The sequence below is a fragment of the Pelecanus crispus genome, chromosome 3 (assembly GCF_030463565.1).
Source record: "Pelecanus crispus isolate bPelCri1 chromosome 3, bPelCri1.pri, whole genome shotgun sequence".
In the NCBI taxonomy this organism is placed as follows: domain Eukaryota; kingdom Metazoa; phylum Chordata; class Aves; order Pelecaniformes; family Pelecanidae; genus Pelecanus; species Pelecanus crispus.
This window is the reverse complement of record NC_134645.1, coordinates 131810395-131835557: the sequence shown is the minus strand read 5'-3', so window position 1 is coordinate 131835557 and position 25163 is coordinate 131810395. Positions and strand designations below refer to the sequence as shown.

General features: G+C 54.1%; 1 protein-coding gene across 4 annotated transcripts; it reads right to left on the bottom strand.

Moving 5' to 3' along the window:
* Positions 1-4476: 4476 nt before the first annotated feature.
* On the bottom strand, positions 4477-22475 carry CCDC25 (coiled-coil domain containing 25). Of its 4 annotated transcripts, XM_075707317.1 has the most exons (9): positions 22442-22475; positions 17982-18029; positions 17170-17209; positions 12489-12540; positions 11370-11445; positions 10691-10794; positions 8400-8602; positions 7301-7346; positions 4477-4533 (listed from the first exon to the last, which is right to left on the bottom strand). In XM_075707317.1, the coding sequence occupies exons 1-9, from the start codon at positions 22464-22466 to the stop codon at positions 4504-4506; spliced, it is 624 nt and encodes a 207-aa protein (XP_075563432.1). In that variant the 5' UTR covers positions 22467-22475; the 3' UTR covers positions 4477-4503. The 4 variants fall into 4 exon arrangements, with proteins under 4 accessions (XP_075563432.1, XP_075563434.1, XP_075563435.1 ...); XM_075707319.1 differs by lacking the exon at positions 7301-7346; XM_075707320.1 differs by lacking the exon at positions 17982-18029 and having other exon boundaries at positions 22442-22472.
* Positions 22476-25163: the final 2688 nt, after the last annotated feature.

Here is a 25163-nt window from a genome sequence, read left to right as displayed (position 1 = left end):
TGGGCACCCCGCAAACCTGCCTGGTGCTGGGGGGGACACACGTGGGCACCCTGCAAACCTGCCTGGGGCTGGGGGGGACACACGTGGGCACCCTGCAAACCTGCCCGGGGCTGGGGGACACACACGTGGGCACCCTGCAAACCTGCCTGGTGCTGGGGGACACACACGTGGGTGCCCTGCAAACCTGCCCAGTGCTGGGGGGGACACACGTGGGCACCCTGCACACCTGCCCGGTGCTGGGGACACACACGTGGGGCACCCCGCAAACCTGCCCGGTGATGGGGGGGGACATGCGTGGGTGCCCTGCAAACCTGCCTGGTGCTGGGGGAACACGTGTGGGCACCCTGCAAACCTGCCTGGTGATGGGGGGGACACGTGTGGGCACCCTGCAAACCTGCCTGGTGCTGGGGGAACACATGTGGGCACCCTGCAAACCTGCCTGTGCCAGCCCACCTCAGGGTCCTGAGCCCTTGGTGCTGTGGGTGCTGCACCGCGGCGAGCCCTCGTGTGACGGTCACCCACGCCTGTGGCAGGGACGTGGGCACGGGCGCCAGAGGGGAGTGCGCCGTGGGCACGCGGCTGGGCCATGGGTGCTGCTCGGGGCGCGGGTGCCAGGCGTGGGCGCTGCCTCCACCACGCCGACCCACAGCACCCACCGCGTATGTGGGATCTTCACGAAACGGGTGCCGTGCCCACCACCGCTCCGTGCCTCAGTTTCCCCCAACTAGGTAGGAGCTGGCCATGCTGTAACCCCCACCCCGACCTCCTCACCCCTTCCCAAACTCCTGCATCTGCGGAAAAATGGGAGCACATCTGGCCAGGGAGCAGCCTCAGCATAACATCGGGCAGCGGCCGTGCCAGTGTTTGTGGATGGGTGGCCACCTCCTCCCCTGGGCCTGCCAAAAAATGTGCAAAGGCAGGGTTTTCCCCCCCGACACCGCGCTTTCCGGGCGGCGGTGAGGGTGGGAGATAGGATTTCAGAGCTGGGAGCAAAAGGATTAATAAATAAACGAGGAGCAGAGGTGGGAAGTGCTGACGGCAGCCAGGACCGCTTGCCTTCGAGGAGGTTATTCTTGGCGGCTCCTGGCCAGCGGGGTGGGCACGGAGGGGAGTGGGGCGGCGGGGGCTGCACGGCCTCTCGCCATCCCTGCCCTTCCCGACGGCTTCTCCCAAACAGTGTCGGGGAGCCAGCACTGCCCGGGCTGGGCAGCCATGCACAGGGTGCTGGGGACATGTGGCCCCATGGGTGGCCATGCACAGGGTGCTGGGGGGACACAGCCCACGGGCAGCGATGCACAGGGTGCCCAGGGACATGTGTCTCAAAGGGCACCCAAACACAGGGTGCTGGGGACACACAGTCCATGGGCAACCATGCACAGGGTGCCCAGGGACACGTGTCTCAAAGGGCACCCATGCACAGGGTGCTGGGGACATGTGGCCCCACAGGCAGCCATGCACAGGGTGCTCAGGAACACGTGTGCCTCACAGGCAGCCATGCACAGGGTGCTGGGGACACACAGTCCATGGGCAGTTACACACAGGGTGCTGGGGACACGTGGCCCCACGGGCAGCCATGCACAGGGTGCTGGGGACACGCAGCCATGCACAGGGTGCTGGGGACACGTGGCCCCACGGGCAGCCATGCACAGGGTGCTGGGGACACGCAGCCCACAGGCAGCCATGCACAGGGTGCTGGGGACACGCAGCCCGAGTGCAGCCATGCATGGGGTGCTGGGGACACGCAGCCCACCGGCAGCCATGCACAGGGTGCTGGGGACACGCAGCCCAAGTGCAGCCATGCACAGGGTGCTGGGGACACACAGCCCGAGTGCAGCCATGCACAGGGTGCTAGGGACACGCAGCCCACCGGCAGCCATGCATAGGGTGCCGAGGACACACAGCCCATGGGCAGCATGCACAGGGTGCCAGGGACACGCAGCCCACGGGCAGCCATGCACAGGGTGCTGGGGACACACAGCCCATAGGCAGCCATGCACAGGGTGCTGGGGACATGCAGCCCGAGTGCAGCCATGCACGGGGTGCTGGAGACATGCAGCCCACGGGAAGCGATGCACAGGGTGCTCGGGGCGGGGACACAGCCAACAGGCAGCCATGCACAGGGTGCTGGGGAGATGCAGCCCAAGTGCAGCCATGCACAGGGTGCTGGGGACACGCAGCCTGAGTGCAGCCATGCACGGGGTGCTGGGGACACGCAGCCCGAGTGCAGCCATGCACGGGGTGCTGGGGACACGCAGCCCGAGTGCAGCCATGCACGGGGTGCCGGGGACACGCAGCCCACGGGCAGTGATGCACAGGGTGCCAGGGACACGCAGCCCACGGGCAGCCATGCACAGGGTGCTGGGGACACACAGCCCATAGGCAGCCATGCACAGGGTGCTGGGGACATGCAGCCCGAGTGCAGCCATGCACGGGGTGCTGGGGACACGCAGCCCGAGTGCAGCCATGCACAGGGTGCTGGGGACACGCAGCCCACGGGCAGTGATGCACAGGGTGCTGGGGACATGCAGCCCGAGTGCAGCCATGCACAGGGGACATCGCCCATCAATAAACACCGGAGGACAGCGGAGCCGCCGGGCGGGCTCCGTGGCGGGCGCCGCAGCCAAGCACAACAGTTTACAGCTGCAGGGCTGCGGCCGCGGGCGTTGCTGATGGCAGAGCAGCTCAGCACCGCTTTCAGGTCACCGGCCCCGGCCAACACCCGCGGCCCATGAAAGGGCCCATTGATGGCGGCGAGGAGGGAGGCCCGGCGGCGTCTCAGGCCGGGTCCCCCCAGCTCCTCGCTCCCCACGGGCCCCCTGGACTCCTGGCTTCTCCCCCGCCTCTGCCGGGGCAGCTGGGAGGGAAGAAAAGCAGTCGCTGCGCCGTGCCTCAGTTTCCCCATCAGCCCCGGGGTGCTTTAGCCCTTCCCAGCACCCTGCGCCAGCTTGCACGCCAGGTCCCTAAAGAGGTGGGACACCGGGGAGAGTTTGGGGCAGTTGGGGGTCTCCTGAGCTGAGACAGGACGTGAGCAGCAGGAGGATGCACACGCAGCTCACCATCCTCCTCCTCCCAGCAAGGAACCGGGGGCTGATGAGGGGGCCCGGACCCCCTCGCTCTCCCCAGCCCCAGCCCACACCCTCGGGATGCAGAGGGAAGGGGGTAGGTGCCGGGAAGCCCGTCGGATAATGTTAAATGTACTATTATTGGGACCTGCCCTTGTAGCAGGGTAGTTTTCTCCTGTAATAATTCAGTAATTCTCTGCTGAGAGCGTTTTCAGTTCCCTAAGGTACGCTTCCCTTTTGCCTACCTCCCCTTGCAAAATCCCCCCCTGCACCAGGAGACATCCTCGCTTTGCACAGGGGAGAAGCAAGGCCAGAAGCAGAGGCTGCAGGAAAGTTTGCAGCGCCCCGAGAAGCACCCCAAAACCAAACTTTCGTAGACTTTTGCTGTCCTCCCCCTCGGCACGGCCGCGCTCTGCGTGGTTTTCTGCTGCCCAATGCTCCGCGGACCCTCGCAGCTCCGCTCCTTCTCAGAGGCGTGAGCACACGAGCTGACTCCCACCTAGCAGTGCGTTTTATCAGCACGGTATGAATTTAATCGTGACATATATACAGGAGCTGCGAGGATTTACCACAACAGTTTCATACAGACTCATCCATGAAACCTTACAGAGCGCTCGGGCGAGAGCTCCGGCTGGGACAGGCGTAGACGCTGCGCAAAACTCGACTCTTCTTCATGACCTTCTCTTTCCAGAGAAAGTTTCCAAGGAAGAGCCCAGGAATCAAGCGGAATTTAAAAGAAAATACACCGTGGGGCTATTCTCATTCTGTGCTAAAGGCACAGATCACAGCCCGCGGTCACGCGCTCAAGTAGGCTGCAACAACAGCCGAGCGCAGCCTTCGTTATCTGCAGCTCTGTATTTAATGAGGAGCCACCAGATTTAGTGCCAGCAAGGGCTGGGGAGGTCTGCAAAGCAGCTGTGAGCTTGTCCAAATTTACACCCCCCTGATTGTAGAGGGATCCCCCAGCTTTGCTGACCATCGCCAGCGCAAAGAGAAGAGTTACGCAGTTGGCAGCGTCACGTTCGCTTACGCACCAGTGACACCCAGTTAATGGCAACCGTTTCCGAGAAGCTCCGCTGCTGGGACAGCGGCGAGAGAGCACGATTTGTTTTCTTTTCTTTAAATCTCATCGGATTAAAAGCTACACCAACCCCTTCCCTAGAATAAATATCATTGTCTTTATAGAACTGAAAGTCAATTCTGCTTCCTTCCACCCACGTCCCTGAAAAAAAAGAGATGTATGTGCAGACATACAGATCTTCTCCCTTCAGAACTTGTCCATGGCACAGAGTTGGTCAGGCTGCCGGGAGAACCACCCAGGTCCTGAAGAAATGGAGTCAGAGTTCACGTTTTTTGGGGTTTTTTTTGGCATTCTTAGCGATGGTGACACATTTAAGACATCCCAAACCACCTCTTGATTGAGAAAGGAGAGAGACTTTATTTACATAAAGTCATCTGAATCGTTGCCATCCTGTGGGAAGAAAAGAGAAATCAGGATCGTTGCGCAGATGAAAACAGAAAATGGTGAAATGGTGCATTCAGCAGGATTTCAGAATTGCCATTTATTCTGGTTTCCTGCCATTTCAGTACAAACACCATGAAATCAGACCAAACAGACGCACAACGTCAGCTCTGGAGCGGGAACAGCCCTGAGTGAGGCTCTGTGTTGTGAAACAGCAGCGGCTGTTTGCTGTGCCTGCCATGTATCACTTCCCTGAAACTGCAGCCCATCTGCTGCGACCTGAGAAGAACCAGAGACCAGGTGCTCACCAGCAGCTTCGTGGACCCTCCCTGTATCACCAAACCTGAGCTTCTTTCCAACTCGGGGGAAGGAAAGCAGTCTGGCATCGTGTGGGGGTCAGGTGCTGAGAGGAGGAGCCCCCCTGCCCAGCATTTCCACTGCGCCTCTCCCTGGCATGCGTCACGAATCGGGCGCAGCCGGCCCGTGCGTGTCAGGAGACGCTCATACTGCAACCCAGTTCACATTTCAAAGGGGATCTGCATGCCAACCAGGAGGAAAGTCAAGAATTCTCGAGAACCGCACACTCCTCTAAACGGTTAGTCAGGGATTAGGATGCAAAAGGTGGATTTTAAACTGAGGGTCACTTGGAGGAGCTCGGAGATCTGTTTGCCCGAGGTCGCACTGAGGAGGAAGCTGCAGACGTGCCAGACCTCAGGCAAAGCCCACGTCAGGACCTCCTCTGAACTTCAGCCCCCAGCCCTCCTGGGATCCACCTCCTCGCTTCCCTCCTGCTGGCCTGCGCTCCTCTCCGCTTCAGAATCACAGAACCATCGAATCATTGAGGTTGGAAAAGACCTTTAAGATCATCCAGTCCAACCATTAACCTAACATTGCCAAGTCCACCACTAAACCAGTTCAGGGCAGAGGAAGAATTCATTTCATGTTTCCTGGCTTGGGGGCTGGATTAATTTTTCATGAAAGTAAAAACTAGGAATCACTAAGGTTGGAAAGGCCCTCTAAGATCATCAGTCCAACATCAACCCAACACCCCCATGCCCACTAAACCATGTCCCCAAGTGCCACCTCTGCCCGTTTTTTGAACCCCTCCAGGGCTGGGGACTCCCCCACCTCTCTGGGCAGCCTGGTCCAATGCTTGACCACTCTTCCCATGAAGAAATTTTTTCCTAATATCCAATTTAAACCTCCCCTGATGCAGCTTGAGGCCATTTCCTCTGTAGTGATCATTCTTTTAAGATATGCTAGGGCATCAGATTACCTATACCGGACCATCAGATCACACTCTTTGTCTACGATTCACTTTTGCTCATACTGCAGTCTCTGTTTTCTTCCTTGCATCTCAGGATGCAAGAGCGGTTGCCTTTCTCAGTAATCTCTTGCCTTCCTCTTTCTGCCACTCAAAAATTTCACCTGTGCCCCGTCTCTGCTTCGAACAACCTCCCTCATCTCACATCCCACCTCTGAGGCTTTCCTGAAATTCTCCTTGGTTTGTGAAGCCTCCGAGCTGGAACCATCTTCTTAGATGTGCCACGTGGGAGCCTCAGCTGGCCATGCTCAGAACCATAAATCTGATACACAGAAGTGTTTTGAGGCAGGATTGCGCAAATTAAAAGAGCAGGGTGGGTTTTTCTGTGCTGCATCCTGTGGTATTATGTGGACAACAAAGCGTGGCAGGAAGCACAGAAGCAGCAGCCAGAAAAGAGACAACTTTGGCTCCTTTTCCAAAGTGCTCTGCAAGCACAGCCCTTTGAGCTTCCTCTTCTGCCCCTCAGTACCTATATTCATCCCTCCCCAAACTGTTGTCCGTACACCTCGGGTTTATTTCTTGTTAAAAACGTGCATTTTCCCTGTCTTCTCTGAAGTAACAAGCTGGCATACGCAGGTGGTGGTTGCCAGTGTGGAGATCCCCTCTGTTCACGAGCCAGGTTGTGCCCAAAAGGCTCACAAGGAGAGTCAAGTCTGGTGCCCCGCTTAAAGCTCTACCTGTTCTGTCACGGGTGGGAAGGGGAAGAGGAGGCTGAGGGGAGACCTGATCGCTCTACAGCTCCTGACAGGAGGGGGCAGGGAGGTGGGTGTTGGGCTCTTCTCCCAAGGAACAAGCGATAGGACGAGAGGGAATGGGCTCAAGCTGCGTCAGGGGAGGTTTAGATTGGATATTGGGAGAAATTTCTTCATGCAAAGAGTGGTCAAGCATTGGAACAGGCTGCCCAGAGAGGTGGGGGAGTCCCCAGCCCTGGAGAGGTTCAACAAACGGGCAGAGGTGGCATTTGGGGACATGGTTTAGTGCGCATGGGGGTGTTGGGTTGATGGTTGGGCTGATGATCTCAGAGGGTCTTTCCAATCTTAATGATTCCTAGTTTTTACCTTCATTAAAAAAATAATGCAGCCACCAAGCCAGGAAACATGAAATTGCTACTCTGCCCTGAACTGGTTTAGTGGTGGACTTGGCAATGTTAGGTTAATGGTTGGACTGGATGATCTTAAAGGTCTTTTCCAACCTAAATGATTTGATGATTCTATGACTTTGCAGACATTTCCAGCAGCACAGGCTCTACCTGGCTGACGTAAGAGCAACAGGGCCCTCTCAGGAAGCGGAGGAAAGCGGCAAAGTCCTTCACCGAGAAGGGCTGACGGAGATGTGCTCTGTCACGCAGGAGTCACCCAAACCAGACCGCAATGCGGGAGCTGTACCATCACGATCCCGCATTGAATTTCAGCTTTCTCTGCAAGGTTTCTGTGGGCATCAGCCGGCTCTTACCTGATTGGAGGACATGTTCTCAGCCTTCATTAATGATGAGTAACTCCTGGAAGGGAAATTACATTATCTTGCATGATATGTTTTCAAAACCCACCAACAGAGAGGCGTTTTGATAAAACAGGACCAAGTACCAGAAAAACAAGGTTTTTTTTCCTTTCTGAATTCAGGCAGGTTAGACAAGTATTTGCTTATCTCATACTCTTTGGCAAATTAAAACAACTGGAGAAAGCCCAGGCGCTATGCAGACTGCTTCTCCATGGCTTTGCTCAGAAACTACCAGCTAGATCATCCCAGGAGGTAGAAAAATCCTTTACTTTGGGGGATGGCCAAGAGGCAGCTCCGGGGCAAGGTTAAATAAGCAGGCAGGCCCCTTACTCTGTAGCACAGACATGCCTGCTGGTGACTTCAGTTTAGTTTGCTTCTCTAAGCCTTCTTTTCTGAGCAATCCGTGTGTTGAATCACTCAGGAAATCCTGGAGTTTTTCAAATTCTGGTTTCACTGTCACTTACAGATAAACATGACTTACTAAAGCTTAGAAGCGAGCTTTTGGGGCCAGCCAGCGGATACGTCCAGCGCCATACGGGGCCGACAGCGCTAAGGAACAAGCTCACACATGCCGCGGCACGGACAGAAAGGTCAAGGTGACATTTCGAAACACCATGCCTCGTTCTGCGTTTAAAAGAGCGTGCGATCGAGGATTCGCATGTTTTGGTTAATGTCGGTGATGTGAGGGGAAGCTGAAGAACTCTAGCGAAGGCTCAGTGCTTTCCAAGGCTCGCGGAAAGCTGGAAGCAATTGCTCCCCGTCCCAATGACAGAGAGAGGCAAAGCCAAGTTAGGGACAGGTTTGAAAAGACATAGTCCTTTCTTTTAACAAGGGTTTAACTTCCAGGTTTATTTTAGGAGAAATGAGGAAAATGCATTTATTCTAAAGACAAAGGAAATCACTGGGCCATGCAGATGTCTATGCCAGAGCAGGTCAGCTGAACACTGAGTAACGCTGGGCCAACTACTAAACAGAAACTGCTGACCCATGACTCCCTCCCAGCGCCGATGAAAACTGCAGAAGTTAGAAGTTGGCACTACAATTTATTACTTACCTAAGTTCTTCCAGCTCTTTCTTCTTCTTCATCTCTTCCTTTTCCTTCCGCTTCATCTCTTGAATCTGGGCTTTTTTCTCATTTCTTTCCTCTCTGTCCCGGGCTTCCTTCTCCGCAGCCAGGTCTGGGAAGCGCTCCACTTTTGTCTTCTCTAGCCGGTTCAGGATTTCATTCACCTTCTTCTCCACTGTCAGCATTTTCACCTTTGGAGTGCAAAGAACTGTGATCCTTATAAAAAAAATACTTTTATTCTGGCACTTTCTCAACGGAAAGAAAACACCCTATTTCCACTTTACACATGGCTGAATCCCACAAAAACAGATGCTAAGGAAAATCACTGCCACCGGGGCCCATTCAGCAGGTTGTGTAACAGCAAAAAGAGGCCCACTCCCAACACTCAGAAGCACATAGCTAATAAGCATAAGCATTGCTAAGTACATAAGCATTACTAATTTCGTTTCTTGGCACACGCCTCAACAAAGAAGCCAAGAGACAAGAACCGGTCTCTGCCGATTCCTGAAGAGGTTGGCAGGAGGTCTCTGCAGACCATTTTGGGAAGAGAAGCTCACGTGCTGCTTGTTGACTGTAGGCATTTTAGCATTTCTTGCCCTGGTACAGATCTGTTTCAGTCAAACTGCATCTCTAGGGAGCCTTCTCTCCCAGCAGCCAAGCTACTTAACCAAAATTTAAAGAATAAAACTATCTGGGGACACTAGGTCAGGCTTGGGAATAGCTTCGTACACTGGTTTGACCCTACATCACAGCTATGCAGCTCTGCCTTTTAACAGGTTTAACAAATTCAAGGCAGCACCAGGGTGAGACAGCTCTCGGAGCAGAGACAGTAGAGTGAGCAGACACCTCCAGGACCCCCGACAGCCCTCCTCTGCTCAGCAAGTTCAAGTCCTGAGCCCTTCCAGATGTGTGATCGCACCACTGCCTGTGAGCTGACCTAAAGTGACTGCTCCTATGCAGGCCCTTCAGCTGCAGTAAGAGATAGAATTATAGAATCATCAAATCGTTTAGGTTGGAAAAGACCTTTAAGATCATCCAGTCCAACCATTAACCTACACTACCAAGTCCACACTAAACTAATCAAGGGTAGACTAGACTAAACCATGTCCCCAGGTGCCACCTCTGCCCGTTTGTTGAACCCCTCCAGGGATGGGGACTCCACCACCTCTCTGGGCAGCCTGGTCCAATGCTTGACCACTCTTTCCATGAAGAAATTTCTCCCAATATCCAACCTAAACCTCCCCTGGTGCAGCTTGAGCCCATTTCTTCTTGTCCTATCACTAACTACTGGGGAGAAGAGACCAACACCCACCTCACTGCCCCCTCCGGTCAGGGAGTTGTAGAGAGCGATGAGGTCTCCCCTCAGCCTCCTCTTCTCCAGGCTGAACACCCCCAGCTCCCTCAGCCGCTCCCCACCAGCCCTGTGCTCCAGACCCTTCCCCAGCTCCGTTGCCCTTCCCTGGACATGCTCCAGCACCTCAATGTCCTTCTTGGAGTGAGGGGCCCAAAACTGGACACAGCATTCCAGGTGCAGCCTCACCAGCGCCGAGTGCAGGGGGACGATCCCTGCCCTGCTCCTGCTGGCCACACTATTCCTGACACAAGCCAGGATGCTGGTGGCCTCCTTGGCCACCTGGGCACACTGCTGGCTCATGTTCAGCCGCTCTCAACCAACACCCCCAGCTCCTTTTCGGCCAGGCAGCTTTCCAGCCACTCTTCCCCAAGCCTGCAGCGCTGCATGGGGTTGTTGTGACCCAAGTGCAGGACCCGGCACTTGGCCTTGTTGACCCTCACACAGTTGGCCTGGGCCCATGGGTCCAGCCTGGCCAGGTCCCTCTGCAGGGCCATCCTACCCTCCAGCAGATTGACACTCCCACCCAGTTTGGTGTCATCTGCAAACTCACTGAGGGTGCACTCAATCCCCTCATTCAGATCACTGATAAAGATATTAAACAAGATGATTTCAGTGGAGAGCAATTCAAGCGAATAGCGCAGACTAACACGTGATACCGTTCAGCATCAGCAAAGACTCATCAGCTACACCATGATGCAGTTTGGAAACACGTGCTGCACAGGCTACGCTATGCTACAGGCTGACGCTCAACCACGGATTTTCAGGTGATGTTCAGCCAAGTCCAAACGCGTGCCCGGGATCTCTCTTATGCTTCAGGAATGGATGATTCCCTGGCTTTAGGGCAAATGCTGAAGAGAATCCACCCAGCTCCCAGCACGGAAACGTTACAGTCTGCCACCGTCACTGGCTGGCAGCAAACACTTACATCCTTCTGTCTGTGAAAGCCGATCTGCCCCACATCCATATCTGCAGTCTTCTTCAGGTTAGTCCACGGCGTGTACACCACGTTGACGTTGTTCATCTTGCAACCTAGGAAGCGGGGGAAAAAGAAAGGAGAAAAACATTTCAATTCTCTCCCTGCTGAAAGAGGTCTTAAAGTCTTCCGTGTGCATGGAAACCGGCAGTTATTCGTGTCACAAACATTACCAGCTAGGCAAGAAAAAAGAAAACGGAGAAGCCCTTCCAGCGTTACAGTGAAACGGAAGAACACCACGACATCGTTTTCTGCAGTAACACGAGCGCTGCGGCAGTGTTAATGAACTCCAGATGGAGACCGCCTTTGCCAGAAGAGCAATTACTACGGAAGGGGGCCCCAAGGTGGTGTTAGAGAAGAGACTGCGAGGCCTCCTTGGCTCAGGCAGCGATGTGGAGGCACAAACGGGAATTTCAGAGATTTAAAATTCCTCCTTATGAAAGTATAACAGGCAGCGCCAGCAGCTGCAAGCGACAGCTGCTTCCTGTAAGACCTGCGGGCACAGGCGTTAACAGAGCGAGCACCACAGCAGAAATGTCACAAACGTTTGATCTGAAAAAACACGCGTTCGTGCAGAGCAGAAAGGCTCGCCGCAAGCACCTCGCACCAATCTCCCGGGAATCAGGATTACCTTGAATGCTATTCGCCTTCACTAGATGGGCACAGTCTATCAAAACTTCTTTAGGAATGTCATCCACCGTCTGCCCCTGCGACAGAGCAAGGCAACGTGAGAAGCCTGCGGCGGGGGGCTGTAGGGACTGGGGAGCACAGCAAGACCCGCCACGGCTGGGGATGCAGGGCACGACGCTCTGCAAACACACCCAGGACCTCTACGCTCCGCATTTTACAAGACTGGAGTCTCCCGTGCCATTTGTAAGGAGAGGCTTGAAGCACCGCAAGCGATTCGCACCCTGCTTTTCTCAAAATCATTCCCCCTTTTTTAGCGGGGTAACGGTTCCTAGATGCACGCTTGGCGTCAAGACAGAAATCAATCGTTCTGTTGGGCCACGTTAAACTTCCCGCTCCTCCCCGCGTTATTTGGTAACAGAGGCTGTAAATTCTGAACATGAGCCAGCAGTGTGCCCAGGTGGCCAAGAAGGCCAACAGCATCCTGGCTTGTGTCAGGAATAGTGTGGCCAGCAGGAGCAGGGCAGGGATCGTCCCCCTGTACTTGGCACTGCTGAGGCTGCACCTGGAATGCTGTGTCCAGTTTTGGGCCCCTCACTCCAAGAAAGACATTGAGGTGCTGGAGCGTGTCCAGGGAAGGGCAACGGAGCTGGGGAAGGGTCTGGAGCACAGGGCTGGTGGGGAGCGGCTGAGGGAGCTGGGGGTGTTCAGCCTGGAGAAGAGGAGGCTGAGGGGAGACCTGATCGCTCTGCAGCTCCTGACAGGAGGGGGCAGGGAGGGGGGTCAGGCTCTTCTCCCAAGGAACAAGCGATAGGACGAGAGGAAATGGGCTCAAGCCACACTTTGTTTAGGTTGGAAATTAGGAAAAATTTCTTCCCGGAAAGGGTAGTCAAGCATTGGACCAGGCTGCCCAGAGAGGTGGGGGAGTCCCCAGCCCTGGAGGGGTTCAAAAAATGGGCAGATGTGGCACTTGGGGACATGGTTTAGTCTAGTCTACCCTTGATTGGTTTAGTGTGGACTTGGTAGTGTAGGTTAATGGTTGGACTGGATGATCTTAAAGGTCTTTTCCAACCTAAACGATTCTATGATTCTATGATTTTAAATACACGTGTCGCAGGATTACCTTGTGTAACCGAAGGTACACATGCGCGGAAGAGAGTTTATCCACATGAAACCTAGAGAATAAAAAAAGCACACATAACAGAGGGTGAGAGATGGTGATCTGTTCTGAAAGATTTACTTCCTAACAAGCGACAAAACAGCCACTCCATGGACAACAAAAACATAGAAATGTTCATGATATATACGTTTAAAAGCAGGCAAGGGAGTCACAGCCTATCCTTCAAGAAACAGCAGTCCTCTCAGTGGCAGACTGAAAAAAATAAAACCCCTTTACCCCTTCAGTTTTTTCCTTTTAAACACTATACTGCATGGAGGCAACACTCACGGGATGAGCCTACGCATGTGGTGTTTTGGTGAGAAACAGCAAACTCGGGAACTCTGCAGCAGGCACTGCTAGCTACACCACTTACATGACCAGCCTCAAGCTCATAGTGCAAAAATAAAAAAAAACCTGTCCTGGTTTCGGCTGGGATAGAGTTAATTTTCTTCCTAGTAGCTGGCATAGTGCTGGGTTTTGGATTTAGTAGGAGAAGAATGTTGATAACACGCTGATGTTTAGTTGTTGCTAAGCAGTGCTTATGCCAGTCAAGGACTTTTCAGCTTCCCATGCTCTGCCAGGGGCACAAGAAGCTGGGAGGGGGCACAGCCAGAAGAGTTGATCCAAACTGCCTCAAGGGCCATTCCATACCATACGGCGTCATGGGCAGTATAGAAACTGGGGGGGTTGGCCGGGGAGCAGCGATCGCTGCTCGGGAACTGTCTGGGTATCGGTCGGCGGGTGGTGAGCAATTGCACTGTGCATCACTTGCTTTGGATATTGTTATTATTATTATCATTATTATATAGTTATTATTATCATTACTACTTTACTTTATTTCAATTATTAAATGGTTCTGATCTCACCCCAGGAGTGTTTCTCACTCTCACTCCTCCGATTCTCTCCCCCATCCCATCGGGGCAGGGGCAGTGAGCGAGCGGCTGCGTGGTGCTGAGCTGCTGGCTGGGACTAAACCACGACAAAACCCAATCGCAGTTTCTCAGCAAAAAGTCCACGGAGCCCAGTGCTCTGCCTGCAACAGCAGGAGCAGGCGACGCTGCCTGGGAAGTGCACTGGATCTAGTGGCTCGAGTGGGTGCCAGTCCACTGGTGAACACCAACCAGTTCTGCGTTCGCTTCATCCACTGCCCTGAGGAGTTCATAAACCTCCATCACCCCCTGCAGCCCTCTCCCCAGCAGGATGAAGGGTGCTCTCCTATCCACTCCCTCCTTACAGCACAGCTCTTCATCTCCTTGATGTCCTGACACAGACATATGAATGACAGACAGCAGGAACAAGTGCACCCTCAGCAGATTTGCAGATGACACCAAGCTGGGTGGTGCAGCTGATTTGCTGGAGGGAAGGGATTCCATCCAGAGGGATCCTGATGGGCTCAAGAAGTGGGCCCACATGGACCTCATGAGGTTCAACAAGGCCAAGTGCAGGGTCCTGCACCTGGGACGGGGCAACCCCCGGTATCCATACAGCCTGGGGGACGCAGGGATGGAGAGCAGCCCTGCGGAGAAGGACTTGGGGGTACTGGGGGATGAAAAGCCGGACACGAGCCAGCAATGTGCACTGGCAGCCCGGAAAGCCAACCCCATCCTGGGCTGCATCCCCAGCAGCGTGGGCAGCGGGGCGAGGGAGGGGGCTCTGCCCCTCTGCTCCGCTCTGCTCAGACCCCCCTGGAGCCCTGCGCCCAGCTCGGGGGCCCTCAGCACCGCACAGACAGGGACCTGTTGGAGCGGGGCCAGAGGAGGCCACAGAAATGGTCCGAGGGCTGGAGCAGCTCTGCTCTGAGGCCAGGCTGGGAGAGCTGGGCTTGTGCAGCCTGGGGAAGAGAAGGCTGCCGGGGAGACCTTCCTGCGGCCCTGCACTGCTGGAAGGGGCTGCAGGAAAGGTGGGGACAGGCTTTGGAGCAGGGCCTGCAGCCACAGGACAAGGGGGAATGGATTTAAACTGAAAGAGGGGAGATTCACACTAGAGATAAGAAAGAAATTGTTTTTGCTGAGGGTGGTGAAGCGCTTGCACAGGCTGCCCAGAGAGGTGGGAGATGCCCCATCCCTGGCAACATCCCAGGCCAGGTTGGACGGGGCTCTGAGCACCCTGCTCTGGTTGAAGCTGTCCCCGCTCACTGCAGGGGTTGGGCTGGGTGGGCTCTAAAGGTCCCTTCCCACCCAAACCATTCTGTGATTCTATGATTCTGTCACTGTATTTTTAGCATGATCACCTATTTTTCAAGCCTCTGTCCTGATAACATGCACTCCAACCCTGCAGACTTCCAAGGATGGAAGGGGGGAACTGATCTCATGTCACCTCCCAACCTTTCTTTACACTGTTTTCTTTTTAACATAATGGGACTTTTTCCTTCCTGCTTCAAGACAGAAAACCCTCAAGCACCAACGTATGAATGCTCACTTGTACCTCCCGAGCCTCCTAACCCAACTCCACTGGAGCCCTCTTAAGCAGAAGTAAGCCTAAAAGGTGCCAGACACTGTTAGGACAACAATTCCCAGGAGGCCTCCACAAGAGGACCTACGATATTTTGTTGAGATAGCACTAGGATGTGAAAAAAAGCAACGTGGATGATGTTGGTGTGAGCTGCAAGACACGAAAGAGAGGGGGAAAGACGACTTTCACAGTTCAGGCAATTTGAGGATGAATCTCAAGGTCACTCCTAAATAACAGTACCTTAAATTACGTAGCGATAGGACAAACATGGGACAGAAAATGAATGTGATACTGCTACAACAAAGTGTTATTCAGCTGAAGTACAATCTGTTCTGCTAGAAAAGAAAAAAATATTCCCTTGCCAGTTAGCTGACTGCTGACAAAACATGCTCTACGGGGCACATTAGCTACTACCTATTCAACCTCCAGTTCTACCAAGACACCTCAGCTCATCCAGGCAAAGGCCACCTCGAAGAGCGAGGAGCACAATCCTCACGGTGATTCTTGTTCGGAGCTGCCAGCGAAGGAGAGGGCAGCAACTGCGACACATCGGGTCTGCGCGATAGTGCCTGAAAGCAAGCTAACTCCTGCATAAACATCTCACAAACCTTATCAGTTTGGAAACTTTACAGATTAATCCAGCCAGCAAAGATGCTACCAACTACTGCTAACAGGATTGGGATCTCCTCTTCTGCTCACGTGCCCAGGTGGCCAAGAAGGCCAACAGCATCCTGGCTTGTGTCAGGGATAGTGTGGCCAGCAGGAGCAGGGCAGGGATCGTCCCCCTGTGCTCGGCGCTGGTGAGGCCGCACCTGGAATGCTCTGTCCAGTTTTGGGCCCCTCACTCCAAGAAGGACATTGAGGTGCTGGGGCATGTCCAGAGAAGGGCAACGGAGCTGGGGAAGGGTCTGGAGCACAGGGCTGGTGGGGAGCGGCTGAGGGAGCTGGGGGTGTTCAGCCTGGAGAAGAGGAGGCTGAGGGGAGACCTGATCGCTCTGCAGCTCCTGACAGGAGGGGGCAGGGAGGGGGTGTTGGTCTCTTCTCCCAAGGAACAAGTATAGGATGAGAGGAAATGGGCTCAAGCTGCGCCAGGGGAGGTTTAGATTGGACAGTAGGAGAAATTTCTTTACTCAAAGAGTGGCCAAGCACTAGAACAGGCTGCCCAGAGAGGTGGGGGAGTCCCCATCCCTGGAGGGGTTCAACAAACAGGCAGAGGTGGCACTTGGGGACATGGTTTAGTGGGCATGGGGGTGTTGGGTTGATGGTTGGACTGATGATCTTAGAGGGCCTTTCCAACCTTAGTGATTCCTGGTTTTTACCTTCATTAAAAAATAGTCCAGCCACCAAGCCAGGACACATGAAATTAATTCTTCCTCTGCCCTTAATTGGTTTAGTGGTGGACTTGGTAGTGTTAGGTTAATGGTTGGACTGGATGATCTTCAAGGTCTTTTCCAACCTCAACGATTCTATGATTCTATGATTCTCTCGGATTTCTCTTCTGATATCTTACGAGCCAAAACCAACCCACCACCCCTTGCCCTCTTACAAATACCAAGCTTCCCTTCTTGTTTAACTCTGCCCATTTCCCAAATGCGCTAAGAGCAACAGCAAGCTAACACGTATATTCTGAAACACAAATATCCGTATCTAGAGTTATTGCTACTCCAGCAGCTCCATGAACAGGTAACCCCAAAAAAACTTCACAAAGGGGCCAGCTCTTACGAGGAACAAAGCAGGGGATGGAGGGGGAGAGGCAGGGGAATGAATTCAGGATCAACAGAGTCCCAACAGCTGCACCGGGGTCTGCTGCAATCCATCTCCACCCTGCGATTGCATTTAAACTGCTAAGTTGGAAAAAAGAGACTCTACAGCGCCTGGGGAAGCGAGAGGGTCGTCACGATCATTTGACATGGTTTAGTGGGCATGAGGGTGTTGGGTTGATGGTTGGACTGATGATCTTAGAGATCCTTCCCAAGCTTAATGATTCCTAGTTTTTACTTTCATTATAAATGATCCAGCCACCAAGCCAGGAAACATGAAATTCTTCCTCTGCCCTTAATTGGTTTATTGGTGGACTTGGCAGTGTTAGGTTAATGGTTGGACTGGATGATCTTAAAGGTCTTTTCCAACCTAAACGATTCTGTGATTCTATGACTCAGTTGTGTAACGAAAGGCAATTTATTTCAGCACCTACCAGATATCTTCAGGCCAGCCATACTTTATGAGGTCTTCATCTGTAGGAATAAAAAGTATCAATGAGCAAAGCCCAGGACCTCAAATCAAACAACAAATCAAAGAACCCGACAAGAGCAGGAACCCTCCACTGTTGGTCAGCCAGTGCAGGGCGATTGAGCAGAAACAGAAAAAGGGTTTAACGCTGCACCTGCCTGCTCACAGGAATGGTAGAACCAGCTATGCCAAATTTTGAAATTTTTAAGTGAAAATACGTTTCTTCAAATATCAATCTAATGCGGGGCGGGGGCGGGGGGGAAGACTTTCAGGGCAAGTCTTCAAAAAACACTTTTCCCTTGGAGTGAGACACCCGGGTTCACATCAGCCGCTGCTGTGGAAACAGGAGACGCAGCAGAACCATAACCTTCACCGGGAGGGAAAGGATGGGCACAGGAAACCTGCGGAGTACGAATGCTCGCTGGAGAGGGGGAAAAATACAGACTGAGCAGGGAATTGGAAGGTTGATTTGCAAACAGTTATCAGGCACAACCTGAAAACCAGTATTTTTCTCTAGACAGATTGTTTTTTTTCAGTTAATTTAGTTTTCACTTGTACTTGAAGGCAGTTACTCCGCCTAGAGGATTTACAAAATTGATTTATCCTAACTAGAAGTAATGCAGTGGATTTCAGAGGGGTAAGTCAGAATCACTTGCAAGGGTAGACAAGTTTTCAAAGAATATTTCAAGTTAACACAAAGACATCCTTTCAAAATGGCCTTAAATCCCCACAAATCTAAATCCAACCCCTTAGGCATCATTACATTAAGGTACTTACTTTCATACTTATCTTTTCCCATGTAAATGGTGTAAACGGAAGGAACAACTGAGGGATAGAAAGAGGAAAACAAATCAAAAGGCATTTGGACAAATTGTGCAAGGAATGACAAACACACCAGCCTTGGTCACAGAAATTAGACTGAAAACTGCTTCACCCACCCATCCCACTTCCCTCCTGGGGGCCAAAGGAAGATTGTTTTGAATTTCCTCCCAATTTTGCCCCGAATGCTGCGAAGGACTTTGGAAAGTGGCCTTTCCACTGCTTTCCGTAGAAGATTATCCAGCAAGGACCAGCCTTCTGGGCAAAACACCCTCAACATCCAGGTGGTTCAGACTGTATCTGTGTAATTTGTATAATCCGTTCAATTAAGCACACTCCTGAGAGCCAGAAAGGCTGACATTGTATTTACAGTCTGGGATTAACTCTCTGTGTGGCCTTGAGTGAAACAGCTCATCTGCCTGGCCCTTGCTTCCCCAAAGTAAAAGAAGCCCAACAGGAACCTCCCCCAGGTGTCCTGGGAGGATTAAAATTCAACAGAAAGACTGAATTTGCATAAACAGCAAACTCGTTTGTCTCATCTGTGCCTTTTTGGGGCACTTAAAAGAACGTCCTTCTCTTCTTTAGGGCTCATTCCATCAGGCAGTAAAGACATTGCCAATTCTGGGGAAGCAAACGAGCATCCCTTCAGCGTCTGGACCAAAGGCCAGCACAGCTGGGAGACGGATGAAGAGCAGTATGAGGGTGCTACAGTCAGGGAAGTCCTGGTGAAGAAACCACAGAGCAACCTGCTTAAAAGAAAAAAAAAAAAAAAAAAAAGGCTCTGTTCTTGTACACGGCAGCAGGGAAATCCCAATTTCCCAGCAACACGATCTCCCAATTTGTCACGTTTCTAGCTCCGACAGTTTTTAAGAATTATGTTGCCAGCGAGCAAATGCTGCAGCCAGCCATAGCTACGAGCCTCAGCGCTGCCCTGACATACAGCTGTTCTTCATGAGGACCGACAGCACCCGCACGCTTCAGCGCGAAGGATTGCAGAGAGCGGGTTTGCAGCAGGCGGCTTCACGCCGTAACAGCCAGTGGCTGAAACGACCCGCTGCGGCGACACGGATTTCACAGAATCATCGAATCGTTGAGGTTGGAAAAGACCTTGAAGATCATCCAGTCCAACCATTAACCTAACATTGCCAAGTCCACCACTAAACCAATTAAGGGCAGAGGAAAAATTAATTTTGTGTTTCCTAGCTTGGGGGCTGCATTATTTTTTCATGAAAGTAAAAACTAGGAATCACTAAGGTTGCAAAGGCCCTCTAAGATCATCAGTCCAACCACCAACCCAACACCCCCATGCCCACTAAACCATGGCCCCAAGTGCCACCTCTGCCCGTTTGTTGAACCCCTCCAGGGATGGGGACTCCCCCACCTCTCTGGGCAGCCTGTTCCAATGCTTGACTACCCTTTCCGGGAAGAAATTTCTCCCAATATCCAATCTAAACCTCCCCTTACACAGCTTGAGCCCATTTCCTCTCGTCCTATCGCTAACTACATGGGAGAAGAGACCAACACCCCCTCCCTGCCCCCTCCTGCCAGGAGCTGCAGAGCGATCAGGTCTCCCCTCAGCCTCCTCTTCTCCAGGCTGAACACCCCCAGCTCCCTCAGCCGCTCCCCACCAGCCCTGTGCTCCAGACCCTGCCCCAGCTCCGCTGCCCTTCTCTGGACACGCTCCAGCACAAGATACAAAGATCTGTATTTTTCATATTCTGTTGCTGAACAAACAGAATTCATAGCGGGATTTCTAAAGCTGCTCACTGACAGCGCACCAATTAAAGACTAAGAGCAAACAAATGAAATGCAGGCTGACCAAATCTGCCTCCAAAAAGCATCCGTTGAAAATCCAGTCTCTAATCTCATAGTTTCAAAGTCACTTTCAAATAGTAAACACACTTCAGTTACCTGCTAAAGCTCTGGCAGTGAAATGACTTGGATCTCACACTGCTTACTGACCCAGTCCTTTCTGAGGGCATTTGTATCGGAAATCCAACTGTCGCGAGCACAAAGCCCGGACAACGCTTTCCAATTTAGTAATGAGGTAATAAGAAATGGAACTTCAAAAGTCTGAAAGGATCATACACCTGTGGGAGTTAAAGACTGGAAAAAAATCCACCGCGGACACATAGGAAGGAGAGCCCAGAGAATGTGAGATCATCATGACTACGGGCACTACCCAGAAGCGTAAAGTTAAATGCTCAAAAATAAAGTTGCACCAGTGATGGTTCCGTGCAAATGAAGCCCATCCGGCCAAAAAAGTCAGGGAACACTAGCATAACAGAGCAGATTACTTCCAACCCATATGATTTAACGCACACCAGTAACAGTGCAACACATTTTAGGCAAACTACAATAGCCTCTGGCAGCAAAACTGATTATAACATGTCAGAAACCCTCCGCGGAACTATGGTTTAAAAATAAAGCAGATTGTTCACATCATTAGCAGAATTAACTGCGGCTTGTCTGCTCTTCCTAACCCCCAAGTCACCCTACATGTCTGCCGGGCACTGTTTCGGGGACTTTTCTCCCCACAAAAAGGCTCATGCCCAGGAAAGTCTCGGAACTTCTCCCTAGGAGCCTGCTTCTCAGCAGAAAATGTTTCCATCCGAGCGTAAGGTTAAGTGATCAATGCAGCCAGTGCAACTGTTCGCTGGGTGTACAAGGGACTTGACTTTCCACAAGAGAGGGAAAAAAAAGTTTTTAAATAAATCTCAAGAACAAATTTATTTAAGAAACATTCACAAGAGCGTTAAGCCGCGCCTTGTCCAAGGAAAATCAAACAGCCAGACACTCAAATCCTTCTCATTAAGGAACTTCACCTCTAGAACTGAGGAATGCAATGCTATAAAATTCTTGCTTGTGGATACAGTGGGTAAAGGGTAAAAAATATATGGAAACTTTTGCAAGCAGGTTATACGCTGGTGAAATGACTGGGGGCAAACCAAAAGGGAACATTCCTGTCCTGTCCTACGTATTATCAGCCCGTACTGCATCACGGCGCAGACTTCTGGTGACACGGTCCTGAGTGACCCGCTCTGACTGGAACGGGCTGCCCAGAGAGGTGGGGAGTCCCCATCCCTGGAGGGGTTCAAAAATGGGCAGAGGTGGCACTTGGGGCCACGGTTTAGTGGGCATGGGGGTGTTGGGTTGATCATAGAATGACAGAATGCTTTGGGTGGGAAGGGACCTTTAGAGGCCACCCAGCCCAAACCCCTGCAGTGAGCAGGGACAGCTTCAACCAGAGCAGGGTGCTCAGAGCCCCGTCCAACCTGGCCTGGGATGTTGCCAGGGATGGGGCATCTCCCACCGCTCTGGGCAACCTGTGCCACTGCCTCACCACCCTCAGCGTAAACAATTTCTTCCTTAGATCCAGCCTAAATCTATTCTTCTTTAGTTTAAATCCATTCCCCCTTGTCCTGTGGCTGCAGGCCCTGCTCCAAAGCCTGTCCCCACCTTTCCTGCAGCCCCTTCCAGCAGTGCAGGGCCGCAGGAAGGTCTCCCCGCAGCCTTCTCTTCCCCAGGCTGCACAAGCCCAGCTCTCCCAGCCTGGCCTCAGAGCAGAGCTGCTCCAGCCCTCGGACCATTTCTGTGGCCCTAATGATGGTTGGGCTGATGATCTTAGAGGGCCTTTCCAACCTTAGTGATTCCTGGTTTTACTTTCATGAAAAAATAATCCAGCCAGCAAGCCAGGAAACATGAAATTAATTCCTTCTCTCCTCTGAATTGGTTTAGTGGTGGACTTGGTAGTGTTGGGTTAATGGTTGGACTGGATGATCTTCAAGGTCTTTTCCAACCTAAACAATTCTGTGATCAGCAGCGTCTGACCTTTCCAAACAGGCAAGCAAAGGAGATCTGTCTATATGAAAGGCAAAATAATGAGACAAGTTCTGCATTATGCTTTCTCTCAAACTTCTGACAGCAGGACACTTGAGGAAGCTCTTCAGAAGTCACTCACCGGTATGGCTATTTAGTCAGAGCTGTTGGCCACCACCGTGGAGAGGCTCCGCAGCTCAGGGAAGCCCTTAGAATCACAGAACCGTTTAGGTTGGAAAAGACCTTTAAGATCATCCAGTCCAACCATTAACCTAACATTACCAAGTCCACACTAAACCAATTCAGGTGAGAGTAGCAATTTCATGTTTCCTGACTTAGCTCCTGAAATAACTTTAAACTTGAGCCGATTCCGGCCCAAACCGGGCCCTTTACACTCAGCCCAGCGCAAGGGCTCACAAAAAGGGACCGCTGGGCCCAACCGGCTGGTCAAAGGGCAGGGGCGGGAGGACGGGGCGTTCGAGGCGGCCCCGCTCACTGAGGAACCGGGCAGGGGCGCGGCCCAGCGCTCCCCTCACAGCGGCGGCAGCACCGGGCCCGCCCCGTGCGGGCCCTAAGGCCTCTAGCCGCTCTCCACTCACCGTTGGAGGTGAAATAAAACACCATGGCGGCGGCGGCTCCTCAGCCCGCCCGGCCCGGGGCTCCGCACGGCGGCCGCTCTCCCGCTCCAGCAGCGCCTGGCGACGGTGGGGGCGGAAGTGAGCAGAGCGCATGCGCGGCGGGGCCGTGCGCATGCGCAGTGAGGTGCCAACGTTAATTCGTTCCCTATGCTCATGCGCAAGCTCTCCGGGCGGTGAAGCCGGTATGAGCGTTGCGCATGCGCCTAGCTCCCAGGAGGTGGCAGTGCTGGCGCGCCGCGTCGCGCATGCGCATCTCTGCAGTGAGGGCACGCCGCCGTGTGCGCATGCGCGAGGCTCCTCCAGCCCATTGTATGGGGAGGGGGCGCTGGGGGCCTGGGCACGGATTTTTGGGGTTTTTTTTTGGTTGTGTTGGTTTTTTTTTTTCTGGCTACGCGGAAATGGTCTTCGGAGTATGCAGAGGGCGAGGGCGGAGTTTCAGATCAGTTTACCCCTTTACCAGCAGAGAGGAGAGACAGGGTGTGTTCCATGATTCTGTGATTCTACAGCTGGGTTCACGGCAGACTGTGTCGCGCAGGGCGATGGAAGCGCTTCGCGGCCATCCTCGCTGCCGCATCCAGCTCATTGCCGCGCCTCCCGGCTTGTTCCGGGCTGCCGGGGTTTTTGGTTTTCAGTTTCAAGTGACCCTCGTTTAAGGAGGATGCTCTGCACAGCAGGGCCCTGACGGCCCGTTTAAAAGCAAAAGCACTGCGGGGCACCCCCGTAAGCGCCCCCGTAACCTTCGCAAACGCCTCTCGATTCACCCCGTCCCTTCAGCGGCCAAAGTCCCCCGCCTTGAGCCTCCCGAGCCCCCGCCGCGCCGCGCACGGACTACAGCTCCCATCAGCCCCCGCGCGTCTTCACCAGCCCGGCGGCGGCCCCGCGCTCGCAAGGCACTCTGGGAGTTGGAGTCTTTCTGGGAGGAGACGGGGTGCAGCGGCCTCTGCCATCCGATTGGCTGAAAAAGGGGTAGGGCGGGTGCAAAGCCGTTGCTTATGGCCAATGGGAATGAAATCTCGGTGAGCGACGAGGCACTCGGCCAATGGGAAGAGGAAGGTGGGAGGGCGGGAGAAGGCGCGCGGGGTTCGAAGGCGCGGGAGTGTTGGCGGTGCTGAGGTGAGGGAGAGGGGCCGGGGCCGGGGCCGGGGCCGGGGCCGGGGCCGGGGCCGGGGCCGGGGCCGGGGCCTTTGGTGCTGTGTCCGGGGCTTCGGGGCCGTGTGGAGGCGTGGGGGCTTGTGTTGGGGGGACGAGGGGTGCGGGTGTCGGGGCCTGGTGCGGTTCTGAGGCGCCCGTGTGGCGCTGAGGGGCGGGGGTGGGCCAGTGCCTGGCGCGGTGTTGCTGTGGGGGGGCTGTGAGGGCCGGGGAGCCCCGGGCTGGGGGTTTGGTGCGGTGCTGGGGTGCAGCCGGCCCCACGTACCGCTGCGGGTGGGGTGGGGGAGCGGGGGTGGGGTGGGGGTAACGGGGGGAGGCAGCGTGGGGCTGGGTCAGGTGCGGGGAGGGGGGTTCTGGGGGGTGTGGGGCGCTTTGGTTAGGTCCTGGGGTGTGGAGTGCTGGTGCTGGAGCCCTGCACACAGGGGGCCTGTGTGACCCTCATGAGGTTCAACAAGGCCAAGTGCAGGGTCCTGCACCTGGGACGGGGCAACCCCTGGCATCCATACAGCCTGGGGGACGCAGGGATGGAGAGCAGCCCTGCGGAGAAGGACTTGGGGGTGCTGGGGGATGAAAAGCCAGACACGAGCCGGCAATGTGCGCTGGCAGCCCAGAAAGCCAAGCCCATCCTGGGCTGCATCCCCAGCAGCGTGGCCAGCGGGGCGAGGGAGGGGGCTCTGCCCCTCTGCTCCGCTCTGCTCAGCCCCCCCTGGAGCCCTGAGCCCAGCTCGGGGGCCCTCAGCACCGCACAGACAGGGACCTGTTGGAGCGGGGCCAGAGGAGGCCACAGAAATGGTCCGAGGGCTGGAGCAGCTCTGCTCTGAGGCCAGGCTGGGAGAGCTGGGCTTGTGCAGCCTGGGGAAGAGAAGGCTGCGGGGAGACCTTCCTGCGGCCCTGCACTGCTGGAAGGGGCTGCAGGAAAGGTGGGGACAGGCTTTGGAGCAGGGCCTGCAGCCACAGGACAAGGGATAATGGATTTAAACTAAATAAGAATAGATTTAGGCTGGATCTAAGGAAGAAATTGTTTACGCTGAGGGTGGTGAGGCAGTGGCACAGGTTGCCCAGAGAGGTGGGAGATGCCCCATCCCTGGCAACATCCCAGGCCAGGTTGGACGGGGCTCTGAGCACCCTGCTCTGGTTGAAGCTGTCCCTGCTCACTGCAGGGGTTGGGCTGGGTGGCCTCTAAAGGTCCCTTCCCACCCAAACCATTCCGTGATTCTGTGATAAGGGGCTGGTGCCCCAGTAGGGTGCAGGTGCCTGTGGGCGTGCTGGGATGAAGGTCTGATGCAGTGCAGGGGTGAGGGGCTTGCTGGGAACTGGGCCGGGAGTGTTTTGGGAAGGGTTGTGGGTGGCTGCGGCCGGCAGCGGAGAGCTGCTCCACAGGCAGCTGCCTGCGGGATCCTCAGGTGACTTGTGCAAATTATAAGGATTGCTCCTCCCTGTGTGTGCACCTTGACTGTCCTGCCAGCAGCGTGGCCTTGTCTTATCTTCTTTTCATCTGCACCTGATCTCTTACTTCCCGGGTACCTGCAAGGCC